At 41.7% G+C, this 25,388-nt stretch overlaps 2 protein-coding genes and 1 pseudogene across 10 annotated transcripts in view; 1 reads left to right on the forward strand and 2 right to left on the reverse strand.

The window, feature by feature from the left end:
- Positions 1-881: 881 nt before the first annotated feature.
- On the reverse strand, positions 882-3,525 carry LOC139544261 (lymphotoxin-alpha). Its single transcript, XM_071351180.1, has 4 exons — positions 3,153-3,525; positions 2,981-3,023; positions 2,822-2,863; positions 882-2,370 (listed from the first exon to the last, which is right to left on the reverse strand). Exons 1-4 carry the CDS (start codon positions 3,357-3,359, stop codon positions 1,940-1,942), a joined length of 723 nt encoding a protein of 240 aa, XP_071207281.1. The 5' UTR covers positions 3,360-3,525; the 3' UTR covers positions 882-1,939.
- Positions 3,526-20,742: 17,217 nt separating this feature from the next.
- LOC139544262 (UDP-glucuronosyltransferase 2B31 pseudogene) lies at positions 20,743-23,787 on the forward strand (annotated as a pseudogene).
- Positions 23,719-25,388, reverse strand: part of sh3glb2b (SH3-domain GRB2-like endophilin B2b) — a 46,224-nt gene continuing 44,554 nt past the window's right edge. For all 9 annotated transcript variants that reach the window (XM_071351190.1, XM_071351189.1, XM_071351188.1 and 6 more), the window contains one exon: positions 23,719-25,371. In XM_071351190.1, the coding sequence (XP_071207291.1) occupies positions 25,264-25,371 (108 nt within the window). In that variant the 3' untranslated portion in view covers positions 23,719-25,263. The remainder of the gene's footprint in view (positions 25,372-25,388) is intronic.

Below are 25,388 nucleotides of genomic sequence, written 5' to 3' on the forward strand. Positions count from 1 at the left end.
TTTACGGTCCATAGACAGATCGGCTACATAGCTAGCTACGCATCCATAGGCATACAGGTATTTTTATCAGGAAACTCTCTATTAATAGCTAGGTTAAGGTTAGGCTTAGGAGATAGGTTAAGGGTTAACTTAAGGTTAGAGTTGGGGAAAGGTTTAGCTAACATGTTAAGTAGTTGCAAAGTAACTAAAAAGTAGTAAGTAGTTGCTAATTAGCTAAAATGATAAGGTTGTCCGTGATGAGATTCAAACACTCAACCGTTATATTCTACAAGACTCAATGGGTATATATCACTCATTTAAAAGTCCAAAAATGGATGTAGCAATAGCAGATTACCCGTTTTAGAGCTTATCATGAAGGGGAGACCAGAGGGGGATACTACAAAGCAGGATAAAGGAGTTTGCCAGCTAACTTGCTTAAATATTCTGATATAACTTTAAAGAGAAGCTTGAAATGGGCATAGTCTAATTGTTTCAACAAACAAAAACACATACCGAAGTTTAGCTGTTTTAATTAACCAGAAAATCTATAGTTATTTCTGGTTGCTTATCAAAGTTAGCTGGCTAACTTGTTGATCATGCTTTGTAATATACCCCTCAGTAGTTAGGTAAACCATATGGAGTGATTCATTATGTTTAAGATCAGAGGGGAAAGAGTAATCCATTTAACTGCAGTGTAGAAACATCTTTCCATTACACACACTGTGACCACATCCACTGACTAAGAAATTGAAAACTTCCAGGGATGATGACACAACATTTTCAGGCCAGGATTCACACTTAGGAACCCACGCACAGGGATAGTTCAATTGTCATCTATCCAACTTTCACTGCTTTGCCTCAGGTTTCTCTTTCATTCAAGGAAGAATCCCAAAGTAGAAATATGTTTTTTACAGAAATTAAATACTTTATTCACAGAAAGGTCAATATAAAGTGTTTACTTGGTAACATATTTAAAAGGATAGTTCACCCAAATTACAAAACTACATATTGGTGTCCTTAACATGTAAGCAGTCTATGGACAAGCGAAGATTTCCTACAGGGGAAGGAAACGAATGTGCAATTTTGTAATTTGGATGAACTATCCCTTTGAGGAGCAGTTTTAACATAAAATCTACCAAATGGTGCCTCCAGACAGAATAACATAAAACCTATGAAGTGGTGCTTCCAGACAGAATAACATACAGTAAAGGGAGTTTAATACCTTTCCGTAGGGCTACGGCCACACAAAGATTTTGTGTTCGAAAATTGCTTATTGAGCCAATGGGTTTGTATGGGAGTAATCCATGGACAACAGAGATGTGTATGCAACTCGTCTGAAAATAATTTACTTGCGTTTTTGAGGGACACAAAAATAAAAATGTCATATGTCTGTAGTGGCTGTAGCACAAAACTCATGTGTTAAATTAGGCAAAAGTTTGAGTTAGGAATTGACCCCACTCTATAAAATCATAATAAGTTATTTAATTTAACAACAATTATTGAACAACAATTTAATTAATCTTGATCAAGAAAGGAAATGTGTAGCAAACAGTATGAAATTAATGTATGAATACATTCATATTGTACCTTATTTAACAAGGCAAAAACCAAATTCTTATTTACAATGACAGCCTAGGAACAGTGGGTGCCTAGGAACAGTGGGTTAACTGCCTTGTTCAGGGGCAGAACAACAGATTTTTACCTTGACAGCTTGGGGATTTGATCTAGCAACCTTTCGTTACTGGTCCAATGCTCTAACCACTAGGCTACCTGCCACCCTGAAATAAGGTCAGCTTTGTCAGAAGGAAAGGCTTAACTAATACCTGCAATGTTATTGTATCCACAAGGATGTTAAAATGTGCCTTGAAACATGCACTGGTCCTACTAAAAGTAAGCATGGAAATAAATAATATAAATCCACACAGACTGCATATTTTTGGAATAGACATGTTCTCCTTGTCTAGAGGAGAAAAGCACCAATATACATGGTAGTCTCTGCTGAACAGTCAATCAGTTCATAATTGTCTTCATTAATGGACACGCTCAGGAGGTCCCCTTCCTCCAGAGCAACCACCTGTCCCGTGTACACAGTCCTCGCTCCTCTCCTATTGTCTGGTATGCTATCCTTGACTTCCATGATAGGCCAATTCTTTGGGTATCTATTGGAGAATTTCCAGACTTTCAGGCTAAGAAAATGGATCTCGCCAGATACCTTGTCTTTATCCGGCATTCGAAAGTTGACCCCTACGTAGACAAAGTATCGGCCTCCCTGAGGGACAACCAGAGCATGCTTCTTCTCATCATAGGTGAAATTTTGCATGTGTACCAAGCCAGTGCCCTGGTGTTCCCATTGGATGTAATCTTCAGGCACGGAGTTGCACATTGATGATGCTGGAGGTAGGAGAAGATGGAGAGGATCAGAGGAAATATATAAACGATTGTGATTCTGGAAATATATCCACTTGATATTCAACACACAAGAAGCCAACATTCCTGACTGCTGCCCTTGCACAATATTAGCACAGCTCAATGTGCACACTATAGCCTATTTGCAAACTAAACAGGAAGTTTGATTAGGCATGTGAATAACACCATACCCATACACTAGGGATTTCTCAGTGATATCCAAAAAGCATGTGGTTCCTAAAATAGAATCATTAAGGCACATCTAGGCTACATTAGATAATACAATTGTATAACAAAAATAATTGGTATAAATCAGCAAACTTTTTTTTTTACAAAGTTGCAAACCCACACATCCGGTCCATTCACATGCAGGCATATATATATATATATATATATATATATGTTTATAATAAAAACACGCTTTACTAAGACATACTTGTCAGGTGAGCGTTTGGCTTCAGGTTCTGTTCTTGACGATCTGGTAGGAAAAAGAAAACAACGATCAGCGCATGCTTGCTTTACACTGCTGATAGAAGCGCCTCTCGAGGCTTAAATCATAAAATCAAAGGAATGTACTATGGAAGACATATCATACCTATAGCTTGCTGTTGTGAGTATTCAGCTGGTTTGAATGAATCCTACAAACACAAGTTAATTATTAATGGTCACCCACAGTAATGAAAGTTAAAGTTCCATTAAAATCCAATGCTAAAGCTCTCTGGCAGTTCTGTGCCCCGTTAAAAACATATGGATGTCGCATTGCTTACCTTCTCATTACAGTCTCTATTCACACGCTGCGTAAAGACAAATACAGCTGCACAGCCCAGAACCAAGAATAACGTGACAAGACGCAAGCGACTCTCCTGTCGCTTCATTTCTTGACAGTGTTTGAGCAAAAGAACAACAGACTCTTGCTGCGCCATTGAAATCACCGTATCGAGAGGAATCTCGCTGTTTCTTGCGCACTTATCCATATCAAACCACCACTACGAAGTCTAAAGTAACGTTTTATCTTCTTCATGAAATACATCCGAATTTATAGTTCTTCTACCGCCTACGCGACTCGGCTGTCAGTGCCTTTCCCTGCACATGTGCCCCGGGAAAATCCCCCAAGTCTTGCATTAACAGACTATCCCTCATGCTGCTATACATTACCACTCTCAAATTAATCGACAGAGCTGTGGGTGTAAAGGTAGTATTTTATCATGCGCAAATTAAGGCAGTTCAATGTAGACAAAAGATTAATGATGTTCTTTTATCTTCTAACGTTGGCCACAACAAATTGGAATTCGTAACATATCATATGCTTTGCAAGTTCATAACATAATGTATGAAATGTAATTCGTAACATATCATATGAAATGGATGATGGACATCCACAAATGAATGCATACCTTACCAAACGTAACATATACTAATTGGAGTGTCCCAGATTTATGTTTACTATGTTATGTCTACCCCTGAGTCCAGGTTGTGGTGGTAGGTTTTTACAGTACCCAAAACCAACTGGGATTGTATTTGACCATGGGGAAAAAGCTACTGGGTTTAACCAAATTGTATGTTATTGCACTGTGCAACATTTGATCAATATTTCTGATCAGTGGCATTGAATACTAGGAGCAAAAAGGTTAGTGGTCTACTATGGTAATTGGGTATAGAAAACAGAAGTAAATCGTTGGACTGTTTCGTAAGGGAAATGTACACACATGGCAACTCAATATATTTCATGTTTTGTTCGATGACAGCTCCTGAGACACAAGCAAATAACTGATTTCCTCCACCTACTGATCACAGTACCCTTGGCAAGAGAAAGTGTTTACATGGAGGTTTTATGTGGGTGTGAATGTAGCCTACATGTTGTGTCAATGAAAATCTTCCGTTTGTGGTTATAAGGAGAGAGTGTGTGGTTGTGTGGGAGAAAGATATCTGTTTAAACAGCTACCTAGAACCGGTTTGGGAATTTGTTTAACTACGTTAGGGAATGTGTGACGCAATAGCCAAAGGTGTCATCCTGGTTTATGCTATTTGATTTAGTATTAACATTTTATGTCACTGATGTTTTCCAGCTTTTGTATTGGTGTGATTCAAATGTTGTTCTGTTTAGTTTGCTGTAGGGTCTTTTATTTAACCTGGTAAATTGACTGAGAACACATTCTCATTTACAGCAACAACCTGGGGAGTAGTTACAGGTGAGAGGAGAGAGCCACTTGTAAGCTGGGGATGATTCAGCAGCATGAAAGCCAGATTGGGAATTTAGCCAGGACACCAGGGTTAACACCCCTACTCTTACAATAAGTGACATGGGATCTTTAGTGACCACAGAGAGTCAGGACACCCATTTAACATCCCATCCAAAATACAGCACCATATCCCAATCACTGACCCGGGGCTTTGGGATATTTTTTTTGTGCAGCTGTTCCCATCCAGGAACTGACCAGGACCAACCCTGCTTAGCTTCAGAAGCAAGCCAGCAGTGGGATGCAGGGTGGGATGCTGCTGGCCAGGGTCATTCCATTCTGTATGCAAAAAAGGACCATTTAGGCTTTAAGGAGAATAACAATGTGTGCTTATGGAACTACAGCACTACTACTGAGTCCCACACAACCCCTTTTCATTTTAAAAACATTTCATGTGTAGCGAAATGGTTCATGTGAATGTGATTTTTGGACCTGTATGAAAACCATTTATAGACAAAGGTGACCCATTTTGGACCCCTATGCTATGAAATCCATATCCTTATCACAGGATTGTCAAACTAAAATGGGTTGCATTTTTTATGTGTTATCTAAAGTTATCTAAAAACATGTTTAATTTTGTATATCTTTTTCTGTAAGCCAGTTATATTCTAGACTAGAGTTTTGCTAAATTGGTTGCATATTGAGTTTTGCCTGGGCCAGCTGGCTGGGTGTCATCTTTATCTGGATCATAGTAGTAAAGAAAAACATACAGTAAATACATGTATCTATCTGTATATTTCACTTTAATAATAACTCTGTATGTTAAAAGGGAATTTGAACTAATGACATCACTTGTACAATGGAAATACAAACAGCACTTGCCGTTCCAAACGTGAATCTTAACTACATCCTAAGGACCAGTTGAAGTGGACAACGTCAGAGGTGATTGTTATTAATGATCGTAGAGTGATGGAAAAACACTGTTAACTTAGCCACAGTTGTCCAAAGGAAGTGACAGTTGGCTGACATCTGACTATCATACCTTTCCCAGTGTTAAACAATTAACATGAAAGGCAAAAGAAGAGCCTTGTTCTTAAAAATAGCCCAGTGTGGCTGGCTATAATAGGGTTGCGTGGGTGAAGACACGCTGGTGGGCGTGTATGTCTGCCTGTATCTATAATGTCTGCCTGTGTCTCTACTCCAGCATGGGTGTTCCCCTCTGGTGTACAGCACATTAGGTCGCTACAGACAACGTCATCTCTTAATTCTCATCAATCATTGATATATGGACAGTTAAGAATGTAAGCAGCACCTTGTGACTATTAGTCTTATAGAGAAAGCTAGACTAACAACTTTCTGCAATAACACTGCAACTCAATGCCGTGAACGACAGTTGGCTTAAGATCTCAGGGAAGGTGATATCACTGATGTACTCTAGCCAACACGCTATTGTTTCACCTCCACTACATTAACCGCCCTTTGACGTCCTCCTATTCCTCTGAACCTCAGCGGCCGGGCAGGGTCTTATTGTTGGTGTTTTTTTTAATTCTTTATTTATTCAGGGGACAACAACATTGAGAGCATGGTCTTATTCCAAAGGGTGCCCTGATCACAACAATACAATGTAAAACAAAACAACAACATTTATGAAAAACATTTACAGTCCACAGCTACTAGGTCCTCAATTAACACCCTTAACTGCCCGAGTGGCACCAGAACATCTAATTGTAATGAGTCCTGCAAATTGTTCTAGCAGTGAGGCGCATTAAAACTAAATACGGATTTACCTAATTCAGTGGGGACCTGAGGAACCTCAAGAGTTAACCAACCCTATTTTTATACTTCAACAATGAAGATAGGTAAATAGGAATCTTGTGTAGTAGAGCTTGGTAAACAAAAAGGGAATAGTGACGTGATCTACGGGACTTTAATGAGGACTAACCAACCTTTTGATACAGGATGCAGTGACTAGTATTAAAACTGTCACCTGTGATAAAGCGAAGGGCGCTATGGTAGACGGCATCCAAAGGTTTAAGAGTAGTGGCTGCTGCATTCTGGTAAATTGTGTCACCATAGTCAAGAACTGGCAGGAAAGTTGACTGTACAATCTGCTTCCTGCTATTCAGGGAGAGGCAAGCCCTATTTCTAAAAAAAGAAGCCCACTTTAAATCATAGCTTTTTAAGTAGCTCATCAGTATATATTTTTTAAAAGTTAAATCCATGTCAATCCAAAAGCCCATATATTTATAGACTGGAACCTGATCGATTGGAGAACCATTCAATTAATAAATAGGTAGTCCATCAACAATTTTGCCAGAATTAGAGAACAACATATATTTAGTCTTGCCCACTGTCGTAATGTTGGTATCATTAATGTGACGACTGCTGTTTATCAAATAATGAACTATGTTTATAATTACCTGATTAAATTAATCAGGTAATAATTAACTCAGTAACCTGGGGCACCATGGGTAAAGTTTGTTTTAATGAGTTTCCATTTCCCAAATTAACTCAAAGAATATCAGAATATCGATTTTTACAGCAGTCACTAATTAATATATTTCCTCTACAGTCTCATCCTGAATGTCGTATAATTCGTAAATCTGCACAAACTCGGGTCTCACTAAATCATTCCATACCACACCAATTGAGTTGGTTACTTATTTACTAACAAGCTAAATTATAATATAAGATACACATACACAAACATACAGTCTAGGCTATTGATTATAACTTAGTATAATGAAACAGAATAACCGGGTGGTCCTGCTTGAATTCACCTTCTAAGATACAGATACAGCTACTCAACTGTAACATTGATTGTTAAGAGGTTCCTTTGTCTTCTTCAACCTCGTGTTGCGTTTTGGGGTTGCGACTAATTGTAGACCTTGCCTGCAGCGCGTGGTCATCTAGTCTGAATTGTAAATTCTTAACTCACACGTTTTATACCCTCGGGTCAGAAAGGGCCGTTTCTGTTCTCTGGGGTGTATCTAGTTACGAGGCAAGGTATCACAATGTACTTTGATCTCATTAGACAACAAAATTTAACAGTTCACTTTTACAAAAACATTCTCTTTGATCTGGACATTTCCCACACAACGCACAGTATGCAAACATCATGTAAATATTATGAAAACTCTTCAAGTTACAATGTTTTCATTATAACTGTCACGCCCTGACCTTAGTTATCTTTGTTTTCTTTATTATTTTGGTTAGGTCAGGGTGTGACATGGGGGATGAATGTGTTTTGTCTAGTCTAGGTGTTTGTATGTCTATGGTTGCCTAGATTGGTTCTCAATTAGAGGCAGCTGTTTATCGTTGTCTCTGATTGGGAACCATATTTAGGCAGCCATATCCCGTTGGGTATTTCGTGGGTTATTGTCTATGTCTAGTTGCCTGTGTCTGCACTTTTGTATGATAGCTTCACGTTCGTTTTGTTATTTTGTATAGTTTGTTTAGTGTTCATCTTCATAAATAAATAGATGTATTCATATCACGCTGCGCCTTGGTCTTCCTCTCTTCATCCAAACGACGAACGTGACAATAACATTGTCATTTAACTTTTCATGACATAACAAACATGACAAAAATGTTCATATTACATCTATCGTTTTTTTCCACCGTTTTGGCTAATTAAATATATTGTCCCAAAGTCCATTTAGTGCATGTTACTGTTCTGAGGTAGATTCTCCATAGGCCCACACAAACATTCCAATCCTCCACACTGAGAGGACAAAGAATTCGTCTGCTAAAAATGTAATTCAGCGATTGCATTAAGAACTAATTTGTCTTTCAATTGCTGTCCAACCTGTATTTTTTTAGTCAAGTTTATGAATAGTTTTCGATAAGTATAGGTGCCGTTCCAAGATGGCGCCGGACAGATTGCTTGAGATTTTGGACACTATTCTCAATGTATAAGCACGATTTGTGCCGCTAAATATGCACATTTTCGAACAAACTCTATATGAATTGTGTAATATGATGTTACAGGACTGTCATCTGAAGAATTCTGAGGTTAGTGAAAAAATTAATATATTTTGGTGGTTTATACGTTATAGCTATTTTTGCCTTGAATCAATGCTGGTGTGATGTTCGCTATTGTGCTAAGCTAATATAACGCTATATTGTGTTTTCGCTGTAAAACACTTAAAAAATCTGACATATTGGCTGGATTCACAAGATGTTGGGCTTTCATTTGCTGTACGCTGTGTATTTTTCAGAAATGTTTTATGATGAGTAATTAGGTATTTGACGTTGGTCTCTGTAATTATTCTGGCAGCTTCGGCACTATTTCAGATTGCAGCTGCAATGTAGAACTGTGATTTATACCTGAAATATGCAAATTTTTCTAAAAAAACATATGCTATACAATAAATATGTTATCAGACTGTCATCTTATGAAGTTGTTTCTTGGTTAGTGGCTATTTATATCTTTATTTTGGTCGAATTAGTGATGGCTACTGATGGAGTAAAAAACTGGTGGAGTAAAAAAAGTGGTGTCTTTTGCTAACGTGGTTAGCTAATAGATTTACATATTGTGTCTTCCCTGTAAAACATTAAAAAAAAACAGAAATGATGGCTGGATTCACAAGATGTGTATCTTTCATCTAGTGTCTTGGACTTGTGATTTAATGATATTTAGATGCTAGTATTTACTTGTGACGCTATGCTAGGCTATGCTAGTCAGCTTTTTTACTGTGGGGGGTGCTCCCGGATCCGGGTTTGGGAGGAATTAGAGGTTAACTGTCCCACTGGATGTTTACTGGGATGACCAAAAAAAGTTACCCATCAATTCCTATACAACCCAGAGTGTTCCATAGGACTGATGGGAAGGGACCTACTCTCCAAGCTCGGTTGCAGCATATACTGTAATGGAAAAGGAATGCATGCAACTAGCATCCCTCCAGCCGATTTGATGCCAATACTGATGACTGAAAAGTTTTCGGACCCCCCCCCCCCCAGATGCTGTATCTAGGGGACATGGAAGAGCCAGTGGACAAGACGTACATCTATTGGCTCAGACTCCTGGATTGCGATCCAGACACTCCAAGAGTCTGTCGAATTTTCCAGAAGTGGAAACCATGGATACAGACACTGAAGACTTACTATCCCCCCGAAGACCCCCCACATGTCACCATGAACTACTCCCGAGAAAAAGACGATATATACAATGAGGCATGGTATGAGGATATGGTTGACAGGTGGCCTATTGTTTTCAGCCATCACATATATGTCCTTAAAGAAGGGGTGGCTGCATCTTGCCTCATGAGTGATGGAGATGTGGATCTGGTCGAAAAATGGTTCACATTGGACTCTGATTCAGCACCACACGTTACGTTACTTGTTGGTTTCGGCTACGAGGCCCGTTCACTGGGTCCCGCAATCAAAGTGGCTGTAGACCTAGCCTGGACTGACACCAGTTTGAACCATGTATCCACTGCCTTCATGGGAGATCATCAGGTATGGAGGATAAGGATTAATGAAGAGGACACATCCATCCCGGAGGTTGCCAGAAGAACCAGGTTTCATGGACGAGAAATGACTGATCATCCTGACACTGATAACATGCTCTCTAGGATTCCGGACCAGCTGTGGATCACCAGTCCAGAAGATGTGGGTCTGGTAGATGTGGAGCCTATTAAAATCCTGCTCAAGACTGATACTCCTGCCCACCTTCTTGTCTACAGGCCTCAATACCCTTTGAGTGAGGAGAAGGTGAGAGGAATTGAACCTACTATTGCTGGGTTACAGAATAGTAGTGTGCTGTTCCATACTACGTCACCTTGGAATACACCCATTTTACCTGTTAAAAAAGGAAGTACGGGTAAGTGGAGGATGGTTCAAGATTTCAGGCCCATAAATTATGTTACCATTCCTGACGTGAGGCCTGTCCCCGATCCTTACCTGGCACTGCAGAACATCTCCCCAACACAGGACTGGTTCTCCGTTATAGACCTGGCCAACGCATTCTTCTGCATCCCACTCCATGAAGACTCACAGCCTCTGTTTGCTTTCACCTACCAAAATCAATGTCTTACTTACTTACTCCAGGCTGCCAATGGGGTACCGGGACTCGCCCGGAATTTTCAATTCTATCCTGAAGGACCACCTGGAAGAACTCACCTTGCCAGAAGGGGTCACCCTTCTCCAATACGTTGATGACCTGTTGTTGGCCGCACCAACTGCTGAGACCTGTCTTCAGGCAACCGAGCTCCTGCTCAAACATGTGGCTGATAAAGGATACAAAGTTAAACAAGAAAAAGTTCAATGCTGCAGAAGAACCGTTCAATTCCTGGGAAGAGTTCTCTCTGGAAGAGGTCAGGCGGTGTCATCAGCCCAGATGACTTCTATCCTGGAGCACCCAAAGCCCACAACTGTACAACATCTCTTGTCATTCCTTGGACTCACTGGGTATAGCAGAACCCATGTACCAGAATACTGCTTGAAAGTTGAACCACTCAGGGCCATTCTCCGAGAGGCAGGTAACAGGAACCTCACAGCCAAGCTCACTTGGACCACAGAAGCCGAAGGTGCTTTCATTGCACTGAAACAAACCCTTGCCCAAGCTGAGGCTCTGTCCCTGCCTGATTACACCATCCCGTTTAATTTGGATGTTTCTGAACAGGATGGGTATGTTCATTTCATCCTTTATCAGAAACAAAAGGGGGAGAGAAGAGTGTTATTTTTCTACAGTGCACAATTGGACAACATTGAATGTGGCCAAACTGATTGTGCAAGACACATTGCTGCCCTGTCTAAGGCAATTGGTAAAACTGCTCATATCGTAATAAGACACCCTCTGGAAATCAACACAGATCATGGAGTGACCGCCTTTATTGGCTCTAAACTGTTCACCCTATCGAGCAAAAGGAAATCAAACATCACAAAAATGATCACGGCCAAACACATCACCTATGTGACAGAGGTGACCAACATGACTGATGGGATGGGGAACGGGGAACCACACATTTGTGAGGACAGGGCAGCAAAACAAGTAAAGGTCAGGATGGACCTACAGAATGTCCCACTGGAAGGAACAGCAGAGACCCTGTTTACGGACGGCTGTTGTTACAGGTCACAGACACCAGGAGAAGGTAACATAGCATCCTATGCAGTGGTGAAGCAAGGAGGAATGGCAGGAACACACGAGGTGGTAGAAGCAAAGAAATTGGACCCATCTGAGGCCTCAGTCCAGTTGGCCAAACTCAGAGCACTAAGGAGAGCACTGGAACTGAGCAAAGGAAAAATAGTGAACATCTACACAGACTCTGCATACGCCCACGGCATTGCACACATTGATGGCCCACAATGGATGAGGAGGGGCTATCTGACCAGCTCGAATGAACCCATAAAACACAAACAAGAAGTACAGAGATTAATTGAATCAATCCAACTACCAACAAGTGTGGCCATCATGAAATGCAAAGGACACAGCAAGGAGAACACAAAAATCAGGGAAGGAAATGACATGGCAGATCAAGTGGCCAAGGAAGCAGGTGGCTATACTACCCAACAGATGATACAACGGACTGAAGAGACACAAGATGAATTAACCATAGATACTGTGAGACAGTTACAGGAGGCAGCAGACGTGTATGAACAAACTGTGTGGAAAAGACATGGAGCCAGAAGAGACCACCAAGGAATCTGGAGATCCCACAATGGGAAAACAGTGGCCCCCATTAAGCTGCTCAGATCAATGATACGGGAGGAACACAACAAAGCACATGGGGGTTGGAAGAGCGTGGCAAAGGCCCTGGAAATTGTGTGGTGGCATCCACACATGCAAGACATGACAAGAGAAGTTTCTGAAAGCTGTGAAATCTGCCAAGGTTATAACAACAAGGTTTCACTGGGAGCAGTGATTGGGAGTTTTCCCATACCAGATGCACCTTTTCAGGACATATGCATTGACTTCACAGACATGGGACAAGACAACCGAGTAGAAGGGAAAAGATACCTGTTAGTGATGGTGGATAGGTTCACCAGGTGGGTGGAAGCCATTCCAACTGCAAGAGAGGATGCTAAGGCAGTCATCAAGTGGCTAAGAAGGGATCTCATTCCAAGATTTGGGGTCCCTCGAATGATTCGATCCGACAATGGGTCCCACTTCAAGAATGAACATCTGAAGGAGGTCGAGCAGGCATTGGGGATCACCCACAAGTTTGGGTCAGTATATCACCCCCAATCTCAGGGCCAACCAGACTCTGAAATGAAAAATGGCCAAAATAATGGCAGGAACTAAGCTAAATTGGGTAGACGCGTTACCTCTGGCTTTAATGTCCATGAGAAATTCACCAGGGTCAGACACACACCTTACACCACATGAACTGTTGACAGGGAGAAGAATGCCAGGTCCACCTGCTGATAACATGAATTTGCCTAGACTAGACATTGCTAAAATCAGATAAACAGACTACATGCAGGCTCTAACCTCTCTGTCCAAACAGGTGGTGGAGGTCCGAACTCCTGCAGTTGAAACCACAGACGAGAACAGAGACATCCTGGTGGGAGACTGGGTGAGAGTGAAAGTGCATTCGAGGAAGTGGACAGAGCCCAGGTGGAAAGGCCCGTTCCAGGTGAAAGAGGTAGCAAGTCACTCCCTGAGGGTAAGCACTGAGCATAAAGACACGTGGTACCACCGAACTCACTGTGCCAGGGATTCAGCCCCAGGAAGAACATTAGATCAAGTAGGTGAAGCCCTAGCCGAAGTACAACCATAGGATATGGGATGCCCAAGCTTCCTGTTGATCTCCATACTGTCAGGGCTTGTAACCCACTCTGCAGGGAGCATAGTTATCACTCTAGAGGAAGGGGAATCTCAGGTGCTAACTTTAGAACCTTGTAAGATATGGCCATGGAGAAATGGAGCAAAAAGGATAGGGGATATCTGCCCAATACTCACACCAGGGAGCTGCAATACATTGGTGTCCTATGCAAGACAACGACCGACTTATCTGTGCAATGGAGAGTGGTGTCCCTATTGGGACTACATGATAACTAATGTGGGGAAGTTTTGGGAGTGGAGGAGAGGTTACCCATATAGTATTGGGGATCCCACTAAGATGGAGAGATTCTCAATGATTTGGAAATCTCCCGGAAGGAACGTTTGTAAAGGTGATGAAATCCTACTAACCATTAAAACCATCCAGCTCTCTGATACAGGAACATATACCCTTGGACAGGAAAGGTCTGGGGCTGACACGATGGGCGTGTTTTCTATTAAGGTACTGCCAAAACCACAGAGGTCCCAGATGAGCCAGACCCAGACACACTCCTCCACCACTCCAAACCCGAGTCCCACCTCACCACCCAAGCTCTTCAATCCAGTACAGGTAGTAAATGTAAGGGACATATCAGACAGTGACCAACTAGGAACGGAAACTGGTTATGAGGGAAGGGAGAACATGTGGTTAGCCTATATGAGATACACTGCCAAAACACTTAATAGGAAGGACTGTGTTGTTTGTGTGCATGCTAGACCCATTTTGGCTACACACCCTTTTGCCCTAAGCGGTGGGGAGGGCTGGATGTGCATACTGGAAGGTTTCTATCATAACTAGCCAAACTCGACCCTATGTAAAGCTCTGGGTCTTGTGTTCCCAGAAGTCCCCCCTCAGAAGGCACCGTGGGGGGTTAAGGCATATGGGGGAAATTACAGCTGTATCACGGGTACGGGTAGGGGCATAAATTATGGGAGGCTCCCCGTTGCTGACTGCATGACCAATGTTACCATTAATGACACGTGGCCAGTAGAAGGGTTGAACCAAACTAAAGGTGTTGCTGATGTATGGTGGATGTGTGAACCTGCCAGGCGATTGATCCCCATGTTAAAGGGAGACTGGCAAGGCACCTGTGCGTTGGCCAGCCTAATTACGCCATTAACTATTATTGAAGTTACAGCTGACCAACTCCTGGGAACTGCTCATGATTCAGAGGCTCGGGACCGATCCAGGAGGCTGCAGAAACGTGAAGCTCCTTGGTCTGAGGGTACAGATAATATCCACACCAATCTGTTGGGGGTCCCAATAGGGGTCACCCACGAATTCCAGGCATTAAACAAGAATGATGGGCTGTGGCATTTGTTGCCCATTATTGGCCCAGCTATTGTAGATGCTAAACAGACGGCCTGGATTAACTACATCTACTACAACCAACAACGGTTCGTTAATTATTCCCACACCGCCCTTACAGGGATGTCTGAACAATTAGAGGCTACCTCCCGAACGAGTAGACAAAATCGATTAGCCCTTGATATGATTCTTGCCAACCAGGGTGGTGTTTGTAAGATGTTTGTAGAACAATGTTGTACGTTTATTCCTAACAATACCAGTCCTGATGGGAGTATTTCCAAAGCACTGAGTGGCTTGGACAAGTTATCGGTGGAAATGAAGGAGTTTGCAGGTGTGGAGGAGGGTGGACTGTACCCCTGGCTGGGTGGTTGGTTTGGTAAGTACACTGCATTAATGGTTACTGGATTTCTGACTCTAGTTGTTGTTTTTCTTATGCTAATGTGTTGTGCTGCTTGCATCATACCTTGTTTGAAGAAATCTGTTACAGATGTAGCAAAGGCTTCTGGAATGATGCCTTTGCTTGATGCTCCGGAGGAAGATGCTGATACTGAGTCAAACTTCAGGAGAAAGATGGGTCTGACTGAGGATGACCCTTGGTTTGCTGTGGGTGAGGTTGTAGAATAAAACATTTTAAAAAGATTTTCTTACTAATAAATAACGAGCAGAAACAATATACTTTTTATCCAGATCATTTGTCCTCCCTGTTGTGAAGGTTTGAAGTTCCCGGGTGGCAAGGAGCCCACCTGGTACAAGATGTATAGCGGGAGGGACCAGAGGGTTTAATTTTCTAACATATATACTCTGTGTGTAATCATATTGTTTTGATGACACCCTTGGGGGTGTCAAAAGGGGGAATCTAAAACCCCACCGATGTTTTTATCTTGTTTTGCCTAAAAATTATGCATTTCATGAAAATAACTATCCTCCTAGGTTGAAGGTTTCAAGTTCCTGGGTTCAACGGCAACCCAGTATATGGATACATGAGTTGGTTACACCCCATGAGGGTGTAAAAAGGGGGAATTGTGAGGATCTGAGTTTATGCACTATAGCCCGCCACCATATCGTTTGTGATTGAATATGGTTTGCTATATCTGCCTTGTTTGTGTGTGTGTGTGTGTGTGTGTGTGTGTGTATGTGTGTAAAGATTGAGCAACATAGAGTGACTTGCTGCAAAAGCTGTGGTTAATCTGGGGAGGGGAGGGGTGCACATCTCCAAGTTTAGTAGAAATGGAAGAACACTGGACAATACCATAAAAGGAACTGTTTGAGTGTAGCATCTGGGGTGTGGCACAAGACAGATCTAATCTACCCAACGACCAGATATGGACATCAGAGAGCACCAAGAGGCTGGGACCAGCCTGAGTGCCAGCGATAGACTGAGCAAGTTTAAACCACGCTCAGCCTCTACTGTGATAGGCCAACGGACGGGTTGGAACTATTTCTATCACAGTATAATAACTGTTGTTTGTGCACATTCCAGAGTTCCTGTTTTTGCCCTGCGTGGTGACACAGAGGACCCGTATATACGAAGATTGTATTTGCCATTTATTGCTTAAGTTAATTAAAAATAATTAAAGAAAGTTAGCAGACCTTGCTTTTTATTTATCCTGATACCGGATTCGATTAACGCAGCGCTTTCAGTCAGTAGTCAACAGTGAAGAGGCGACTCCGGGATGCTGGCCTTCTAGGCAGAGTTCCTCTGTCCAGTGTCTGTGTTCTTTTGCCCATCTTAATATTTTATTTTTATTGGCCAGCATCCCGGAGTCGCCTCTTCACGGTTGACGTTGAGACTGGTGTTTTGCGGGTACTATTTAATGAAGCTGCCAGTTGAGGAATTGTGAGGCGTCTGTTTCTCAAACTAGACACTCTAATGTACTTGTCCTCTTGCTCAGTTGTGCACCGGGGCCTCCCACTCCTCTTTCTACTCTGGTTAAAGCCAGTTTGCGCTGTTCTGTGAAGGGAGTAGTACACAGCGTAGTACAAGATCTTCAGTTTCTTGGAAATTTCTCGCATGGAATAGCCTTCATTTCTCAGAACAAGAATAGACTGACGATTTTCAGAAGAAAGTTCTTTGTTTCTGGCCATTTTGAACCTGTAATCGAACCCACAAATGCTGATGCTCCAGATACTCAACTAGTCTAAAGAAGGCCAGTTTTATTGCTTCTTTAATCAGAACAACAGTTTTTAGCTGTGCTAACATAATTGCAAAAGGGTTTTCTAATGATCAATTAGCCTTTTAAATTGATAAACTTGGATTAGCTAACACAACGTGCCATTGGAACACAGGAGTGATGGTTGCTGATAATGGGTCTCCGTACGCATATGTAGATATTCCATTAAACACCAGCCGTTTCCAGCTACAATAGTCATTTACAACATTAACAATGCCTACACTGTATTTCTGATCAATTTGATGTTATTTGAATGGACAAAAAAATTGCTTTTCTTTCAAAAACAAGGACATTTCTAAGTGACCCAAACTTTTGAACGGTGGTGTAGTTGTGTGGTTGTGATCAGTAATTGTGGTCAGTAGTTGTGTGGACACTAGTAGTGTGGTCAGAGGTTGTGTGGTTGTGGTCAGAAGTTGTGTGGTTGTGGTCAGTAGTTATGGGGTCAGTAGTTGTGTTTTTTAATGTTTTTATTATATGTAGTTCTGTCCTTGAGCTGTTCTTGTCTATTAATGTTCTGTATTATGTCATGTTTCATGCTTTGTGTGGACCCCAGGAAGAGTAGCTGCTGCTTTTGCAACAGCTTACGGGGATCCTAATAAAATACCCCCAAAATACCAAACACAATCTAAAACAAGCGTGGCAGCTGAAACTGTGCTATTTCCAGGTCTAAAACTGTATTGGTGCACATTAGGAACAGAGTGAGAAGTGTCGTGGCAATTTCCTGTATTACCAAATGAGGAGAGTTATAAACCACACACCAGTCAGAGTTATACTTAAATGTCATCTTTAATTATATGAGCTTCAAAATCGCCCTTTGACTCTCAGATCAATTCACTGTCTATAATGAATTCTGAGAGTGCCTACAAAAGAATACCAAGATCTTTTATAGCCAAGATACACCCCCCTAGTCGACATGACAAACCACAGATCTTAGGAACAGTTCACAAAGAAATACTTTTACTTGAGAGAGGAGTATCCCATAGCCAGATAGCATTAGCTATAAATTATCGTTCAGTTTGGTTTCTAAGACGAGGTTCTAATCTCATTCCTGGTACTTCATAGTACCAAAACATTGCCTCATCCAAGGCATAACTCAATTGTCAACTCTATCTTCTCCTATCTCAAGTAAAACCCCCCCTTCTCCCCACTCCTGGGCAAGCTCACTGAGAGGAGTGACTTGCGCACAGACATTGTGGAGCCAAGAGATAATTGGTTCCCCCTTAATCATCCCTTCACATGGTTTCACAGATACATTCACATATGAAGACAATGTTCCATTCAGACCTCCTCCCCTTCTGATATTCTGCATAGCACCAGATGGTTTAACAGATACATTCACATATGAAGACAAGCCTGACCTCTCCCCTCTCTGGGCCCCAAGTGACTTTTCCCTAGCTGAAAAGGGAAAAGTGCAACTACCAACAGTATAGTCGAAAGGGAGACATTCTAATGACAAGTCTCTCACATAAGCATATTATGTAAATAAAACATATTATTTATCTATGTTACCCAACTAATTCTGATTCATCCCCCACAGAAGTTAAAAAGGTCTTAGCTGACAGTTGGCCAGGGATTCTAAAACTGGTCCCATTGTAACAGAAGGCATTATTTTCTGCCCTGAATGGGGATCGAACTAGCAACTTTCTACACAACACACAACTCAAAGTCAATCGTCTTAGTCAACAGAGATAGAGTGATTGTCACCAATCTACTCAGGGGTGGAAAAAAATTGACATTCCCATGTACAATCCTTGAATTCAGCACATTTTTACATGTCTCTAACAATTCCAATAATTTAAAAAACAACATATGTAAGGGGAATGGGATTTCAATATACTGTAGAATGGTAGAGGTCACATCTTTTTCTTGAGGTGTGACAATTTAAAACTAGAGAGAAAACAATGGGAAACAACTACTTACAGTTCACAGTTAGCGTCTAACAATATGTTTGGTTACATCTACTTGTGGAAGTATTTTCAAGCAATCAATTTTGCATGACAAACTTCAGCCAAAGGTGTTTTTCCATCAGACTAGACTGGAAATGATGGCATATTTTGGTTGTAATCTTTTCATCATCTGATCTGGTTGCAAGCATAGCGATACCTGTGGCACATTAACTACAGCCATCGCTTTCTTTCTCAATCCCCAGTATTCCACAAGGGAATACAGAGAAGTTATTACGTGTACATTATCTTGCTTGCACAACAGTTGGCAGGACTAGCCCAGACATGAGTAATGTGGGGGCGAAGTGAAATTGCGCTGACCTTTTTGGAATCTTGAGGAAAGACGGTGGGATGTTTATGATGAAAGCGTTTGAGTGAGAGGGATTCTCTCTAGGGTATGACACATGGTTCTGAAATAGAAATCCATTGGTTTTGAGTGACGTAAAGAGAGGAAACCTGACAGATAAAAACAAGTTTTAACAGCATCAGCCAGTGATGCACTGCTGATATGTGGGTGTTATGAGGGCTGATTATATTACATGAATATTTTAAAAATATGACTGATACTTTACAGGCTGGCAGTGTAGTGCAGATAAAAATGGAGTGATGTACTCATGCCTTTTAGAGTTGGTTAAAATGTGTGCTGCAGTTGTAGGTTTTTAATAGTGGAGTATGTCTGTGCTTACGGATGACATAACCAAGGCCAGGGTAGCATGTATAAGTGAAATAAAAGAGGTTATACCACAAAACTGTGACGAATGTCAAATTCAACCTTGGAACGTTCCAATGACTTGTTACCCAGTTGAACAAATTAAAAGATAATAGAGGTATAGAGGTATGATTTAAACCAGTTAAGAACCTGTCTTCGCAGAACAACTAAGCCTTCTGGTCTCTTAATAAGAATAGTATAATCAATAGTGTAAAAGGGAGAACTTATTTCTAAAAGAACGAGAATAGAGACATGACCACGGTCTTAGGACAGCAGTAGGTCATTTAATACCTTGACAAGGTTTCAGAGATACTGTTTGAATTTTTAAATAATGTTATCTACTGGGCTACATTCTTCTATAGTATGTTGGAAAGGCGATTGAGGTTTGATTTCTTTAAACATGGTTTAATTACAGACAATTTAAAGAACTCAGGAACTACAGTTGAAGTCAGAAGTTTACATACACCTTAGCCAAATACATTTAAACTCAGTTTTTCACAATTCCTGACATTCAATCCCAGTAAAAATTGTAGAGAGAATGATTTATTTCAGCTTTTATTTCTTTCATCACATTCCCAGTGGGTCAGAAGTTTGCATACACTCAATTAGTATTTGGTAGCATTGCCTCTAAATTGTTTACCTTGGGTCAAACATTTTGGGTAGCCTTCCACAAGCTTCCCACAATAAGTTGGGTGAAATTTGGCCCATTCCTCCTGACAGAACTGTTGTAACTGAGTCAGGTTTGTAGGCCTACTTGCTCACACACGCTTTTTCAGTTCTGCCCACAAATGTTCTATAGGATTGAAGTCAGGGCTTTGTGATGGCCAGTCCAATACCTTGACTTTGTTGTCCTTAAGCCATTTTGCCACAACTTTGGAAGTATGCTTGGGGTCATTTTCCATTTGGAAGACCCATTTGCGATCAAGCTTTAACTTCCTGACTGATGTCTTAAGATGTTGCTTCAATATATCCACAATTTTCCTTACTCATGATACCATCTATTTTGTGAAGTTCACCAGTCCTTCCTGCAGCAAAGCACCCCCACAACATGATGCTGCAACCCCTGTGCTTCACGGTTGGGATGGTGTTCTTCGGCTTACAAGCCTCCCCCTTTTTCCCCCAAACATAACGATGGTCATTATGGCCAAGCTTTGTCAGACCATTGGTTAGTCGCATTGTACCACATGGTCTGAATCTTAGACTAACAGGACAGGTACTTGATATAATTATGCAAAACAGGTCTGTCACTTTAACAGAATGACAAGGTCCTGACTGGGGAAGGACTTTGAACTTACTGTACTAAAAAGAGATAAGAACCACACACAAGCTCAGACTCAGTTTATACATAAGGATTCATTCAAGCTCAATCAAACGGATTTCTTTTCAAACATTGGCGGATTTGTCTGTGAGTAAAACTGAAGTTTTCTTCTATGGACTGAAGTGTTTCTGTGACATTTAATGCCCGGTGACCCTCTATCCAAAAATGATCCATATTCAACCACAATCCTATAGGCCACTTCAGTCCCGGGACTCAATCCGATCAGTGGTAGATCAGTTTTATATGATATTTAAAGCTAATTTCTGATTGAGACGATATATACAGCACTTACCGTGAACACAGTCTCCACAAATGTGATTACATTGCCTTTAAAAAGGTGCACATCAGACAAAACATGATCAGATTGAATCATGGCCTGGGTCTTATAGTAAGGCCAAATAAGGGAAGCTTTTAATTATGTTGTCTTAAAGCTACAATCCACATTTGGTGAAATAGCACCACTGTTTTCCCCAGCTCCTTTGTTATTATTTTTAATGATGAAACAGAGGAGAGAAGCATCTGGCAGCATGGTAAAACAAAATTGCAGTACATATTCTGCTGTTCTATCGGGTGTGCAATGATGTCCGAGGGGAAAAGAAGAGTGATCCTAATTTAAAGTAACTTCTTTGTTGTTGTAATATCCCAAACAATCATGGCGGTTTCACCAAATACAGATTCTATCTTTAAATATGAAATATACATTTGATAATGTTTTCCTTCTCCTTCAGAAGGATGGCGTACCATCTTTGGAGCATATTCTCATGTCTTCTTGTGACATGCTTCATGGTGTCTTTGCCAGCTTGCCACAGTGGGAAGGTGCTGGTCTTTCTTCTGGAAGGAAGCCATTGGCTTCACATGGACATTCTGATCAAGGCCCTTCACGCTCAAGGACACTCCGTGACCGTGGTACGAACAAACAAAAGCTGGTACATTAAAGAAGAGTCTTCATATTACAGCTCTATTACAGTACACGTCACTGATGGAGTAGACGAGGGCTTTGTGAAGCCAATTCTCAACAAACTCCTCGATATAGAAAGAGGTAAAAGTTCAGCTTTAAATTTCTTCAGTTTGCAGGTGGAGGCCTTGTCATTCATGTCTAAAGTTCCTAAGATGATGGCTGAAATGGTGACCAATATGATTGAAGACAAGGAGTTAATGAAGGACATAAAGGAAACCCAGTATGACCTCGTCTTGACTGACCCGGCATGGGGAGCAGGTGTTCTGATGGCCCACTATCTTCAGCTACCTCTGGTCTACAATGTCCGCTGGGTCACCTTTGGAGAGGGACATCAGGTCATCGCACCATCCCCCATGTCTTACATTCCAATGACTGGATCTGGGCTGACGGACAAAATGACCTTCACAGAGAGAGTGAAGAATATGCTTATTAAATTGCTTGGACAAGTTCAGGACAGGTTCTTAGTGCGACCCTATTACCAAGCAGTTTGCGAGGAGTATTTCCAACTGGGTGTGGATTTTAATGAGTTAATACAGGGGGCTGACTTATGGCTCATGAGAGTCGACTTTGTGTTTGAGTTCCCTCGTCCCACCATGCCTAACGTTATCTACATTGGAGGGTTTCAGTGCAAACCGGCCAAGCCCCTTCCCCAAGACCTGGAGGACTTTTTTCAGAGTTCAGGAGAACACGGTGTCATTATCATGTCTTTGGGGACTTTTGTCAATGAACTCCCGAGTGACATGACAGACGAGATAGCGACTGCTTTTGCCCAATTGCCTCAGAAGATCATCTGGAGGCACATTGGGGACAGGCCAGCGACTCTGGGCAACAACACCTTACTAGTTGACTGGATGCCGCAGAATGACCTACTAGGACATCCTAAGATGAGGCTGTTTGTAGCTCATGGAGGAACCAATGGAGTTCAAGAGGCCATCTACCACGGAGTCCCCGTTGTTGGCCTACCTTTGTTTTTCGACCAATATGACAACCTCCTCCGTCTGCAAGCAAGAGGAGGAGCAAAGATTGTGACCATAGCCACGCTAAACAACGACTTCCTCAAGGCCTTACAGGAAGTTCTTCAGGAGCCATCCTACAGGGAGAACATGCAGAGGCTCTCCAAGCTGCACAGGGATCAGCCAATGAACCCCCTGGACCTCGCCATGTTCTGGATTGAGTATGTCATGAGACACAAAGGTACTGCTCACCTGCGTACAGAGTCCTACAGAATGCCCTGGTACTCCTACCACTCTCTGGATGTCATGACGTTCCTTCTAGCTTCTGTGCTACTGATACTGCTGACTACTGTTGCTTTCATCAGGTGTTTATGCTTCAGAATGTGTTGTAGACGGAAAATGAAACACGAGTAACTGATAATACATTTTGGGGGGGGGGGGGGGGTTAGAGCATTGGGCTAGTACCCAAAGGTTTCTGGTTTGTATTTATCCAATGGATTAAAGTGAGCAAATAAGAAATTCATCACTTTTGTTGTGGGCTCCAACTCCTTACAGCCTCGAATTAGTAATTTGAAGTTTTTATTGTTTAATGAAATAAAACACATGTAGGATGAAGTAACCAGCCAGCATGGCCCTGTTTCTCTAGCGGTATCAGGTCCCATTTTTAGAGTCTTCGGTACGACTCGACCGGGAATCTGACCCCCAACATGCCAATCTCAGGGCAGACACTGTGGTTTCAGTCTATCCCTATCTATCTACACATCAGTCTATCCCTATCTATTACCCTGTCTGTGTGTAACTCTGCGGCTGCATTAATTCCTCAATCCGGGAAAGGTTCCAGTGAGTCACAGATCATCCCACTCTGTCTTTCAAAAACATTACATGTGACCTAGGTTGGTCTAGCGGTCTAAGCCCCTGCCTCCTCTGCAACATGGGTTTGAATCTGGTCCACTGCTATTTCAGTACACTCTTTCCTACATCTATCCAATAAACACTGAAGATGAGGAGTGGGACTGCCTCGTCACAAAAAATCTGTTGAAATGTTACATTTTATTCAGTTGTACAATGTTATAAATTAAAAGTTGTTTTCTTTTAATGAGTCAGATTATCCAGTGCTTATTTTATCACTTTAAACAAGCTGTCGTTTATTTTCTTCAAGTTCCATTCATACAATAATCATACAACAGCATATTGGTCACACTGACAGGAGGAAATGTTGAGGGGTTCAGGGAGAGATGGCGACCCACACAGGGGTAAAGGGAGATCAGGGAGGAAAGGAAACCACAGGTCTGAACTTATTACATACAACTACACTAATTTCAAAACATCTACAAATTCAAAAAGACAAACAATAAGACCTGATAGCTAGTAAAACACACCAGAAACGCGACAAACATCCTGGAGAAAAATACACATTTTTCAGCAACCAGAGTGGATAAACAAAAACAAAAATGACACGCAAACATCAACAACGGACCAACCCACTGAGAGAGCAACGCAATACTTTGATTTGCATAAACCTTATTTTAACCGTTAGTTTAATAAAGTTACCATGGTTTTGTCCTTTTCCTCACAAATAGGGCAAGATGGGGGAACACTCGCAAAAAAGTAAAACAGTGATACCTAAGAAATAAAAGCCACGTAAATACAGTACGTACATAAACAGAATGCAACCAGTCAGAAAACATAACTGAAATTCAACTATTCCTCTAGTCTTTCATCACCCGTTTTTGACTCAGTCAATATGAGTCACATTCTGTTAGCATACTGTACAGCGGTCTCTTTCTTTCAAGATTCCTTTTTTATGTTGTGATAGCCAATGGCTAATTACACCTTGGAGAGATAAATATTTGAGTCACCCTGGATTATGTTTGCATTACAGGCCTACAGCTGGGGGATTTTATAGGCTGTTTTACTTTTTTTCTTCTTCATGGCTTTGAAATATCAAAGTAATGGTGACTTAACTATGACTAAATTAGCATGGTTGAAAAACTAAAAACAAGAAGGACCTTTCCTCTATATATTGAGAGTTCAAACCCGGTCTATTATACACACTATATTCCCAGATATGCCACCTTATTCGAGCGGCTCCTGTCATTTCTCAATGAGAAAGATAGAGCGTGCAAGGTGGATGGATTCCAAATAGCTAGTGGGAAAAGAGCAACTATAGAGATAGAATATAGACTATTCACTGTATTTTTACGACTGTTCCCCTTCTGATGCGCTATAGATCCATACTCATTTAGCTTTTGAATCCTTTTGCATATGCGTTTGAATTGGCATAGAGACCAAAGTAAGTGTGTTGCGCACCATGAGACAGCAGAGGCTGCTGAGGGGAAGACGGCTCATAATAATGGCTGGAATGGAGTTAATGGAATGGCATCTTTCCATGTTTGATACCATTCTACTTATTCCACTCCAGCCATTACCACAAGCCCGTCCTCCACAGTTAAAGTGCCACCAACCTCCTGTGCCATGAGACCATAGAGTAGAGGCATGTGTGCGTGTGTGACTGTGAGCGTGCGTGTGTGCGTTTGAGGACGTGTGTGTACGTGTGTGTCCCTACGTGGGTCCATCTAGCTCAGCAACTCCAGGTAGGTGACGGGCACCTTGCCCTTCTGGTTGCCCCGCTCTCCCACGAGCCAGTCTGGGTCCATGCCTGGCACTGTGTAGACAGTGATGAGCTGAAACAGAGCGGGCA

This window comes from Salvelinus alpinus, chromosome 18, assembly GCF_045679555.1.
Source record: "Salvelinus alpinus chromosome 18, SLU_Salpinus.1, whole genome shotgun sequence".
Classification (NCBI taxonomy): domain Eukaryota; kingdom Metazoa; phylum Chordata; class Actinopteri; order Salmoniformes; family Salmonidae; genus Salvelinus; species Salvelinus alpinus.

What these genes read in the sequence shown, in the direction of transcription:
- LOC139544261 (XM_071351180.1), bottom strand. Translation starts at nt 3,359, where the DNA reads ATGGATAAGTGCGCAAGAAACAGCGAGATTCCTCTCGATACGGTGATT. An exon ending in CTCACAACAGCAAGCTATAG is followed by an intron (nt 2,864 to 2,980) that starts GTATGATATGTC and finishes TTTTCCTACCAG; the next exon opens with ATCGTCAAGAACAGAACCTG. An exon ending in GCCAAACGCTCACCTGACAA is followed by an intron (nt 2,371 to 2,821) that starts GTATGTCTTAGT and finishes TCCTACCTCCAG; the next exon opens with CATCATCAATGTGCAACTCC.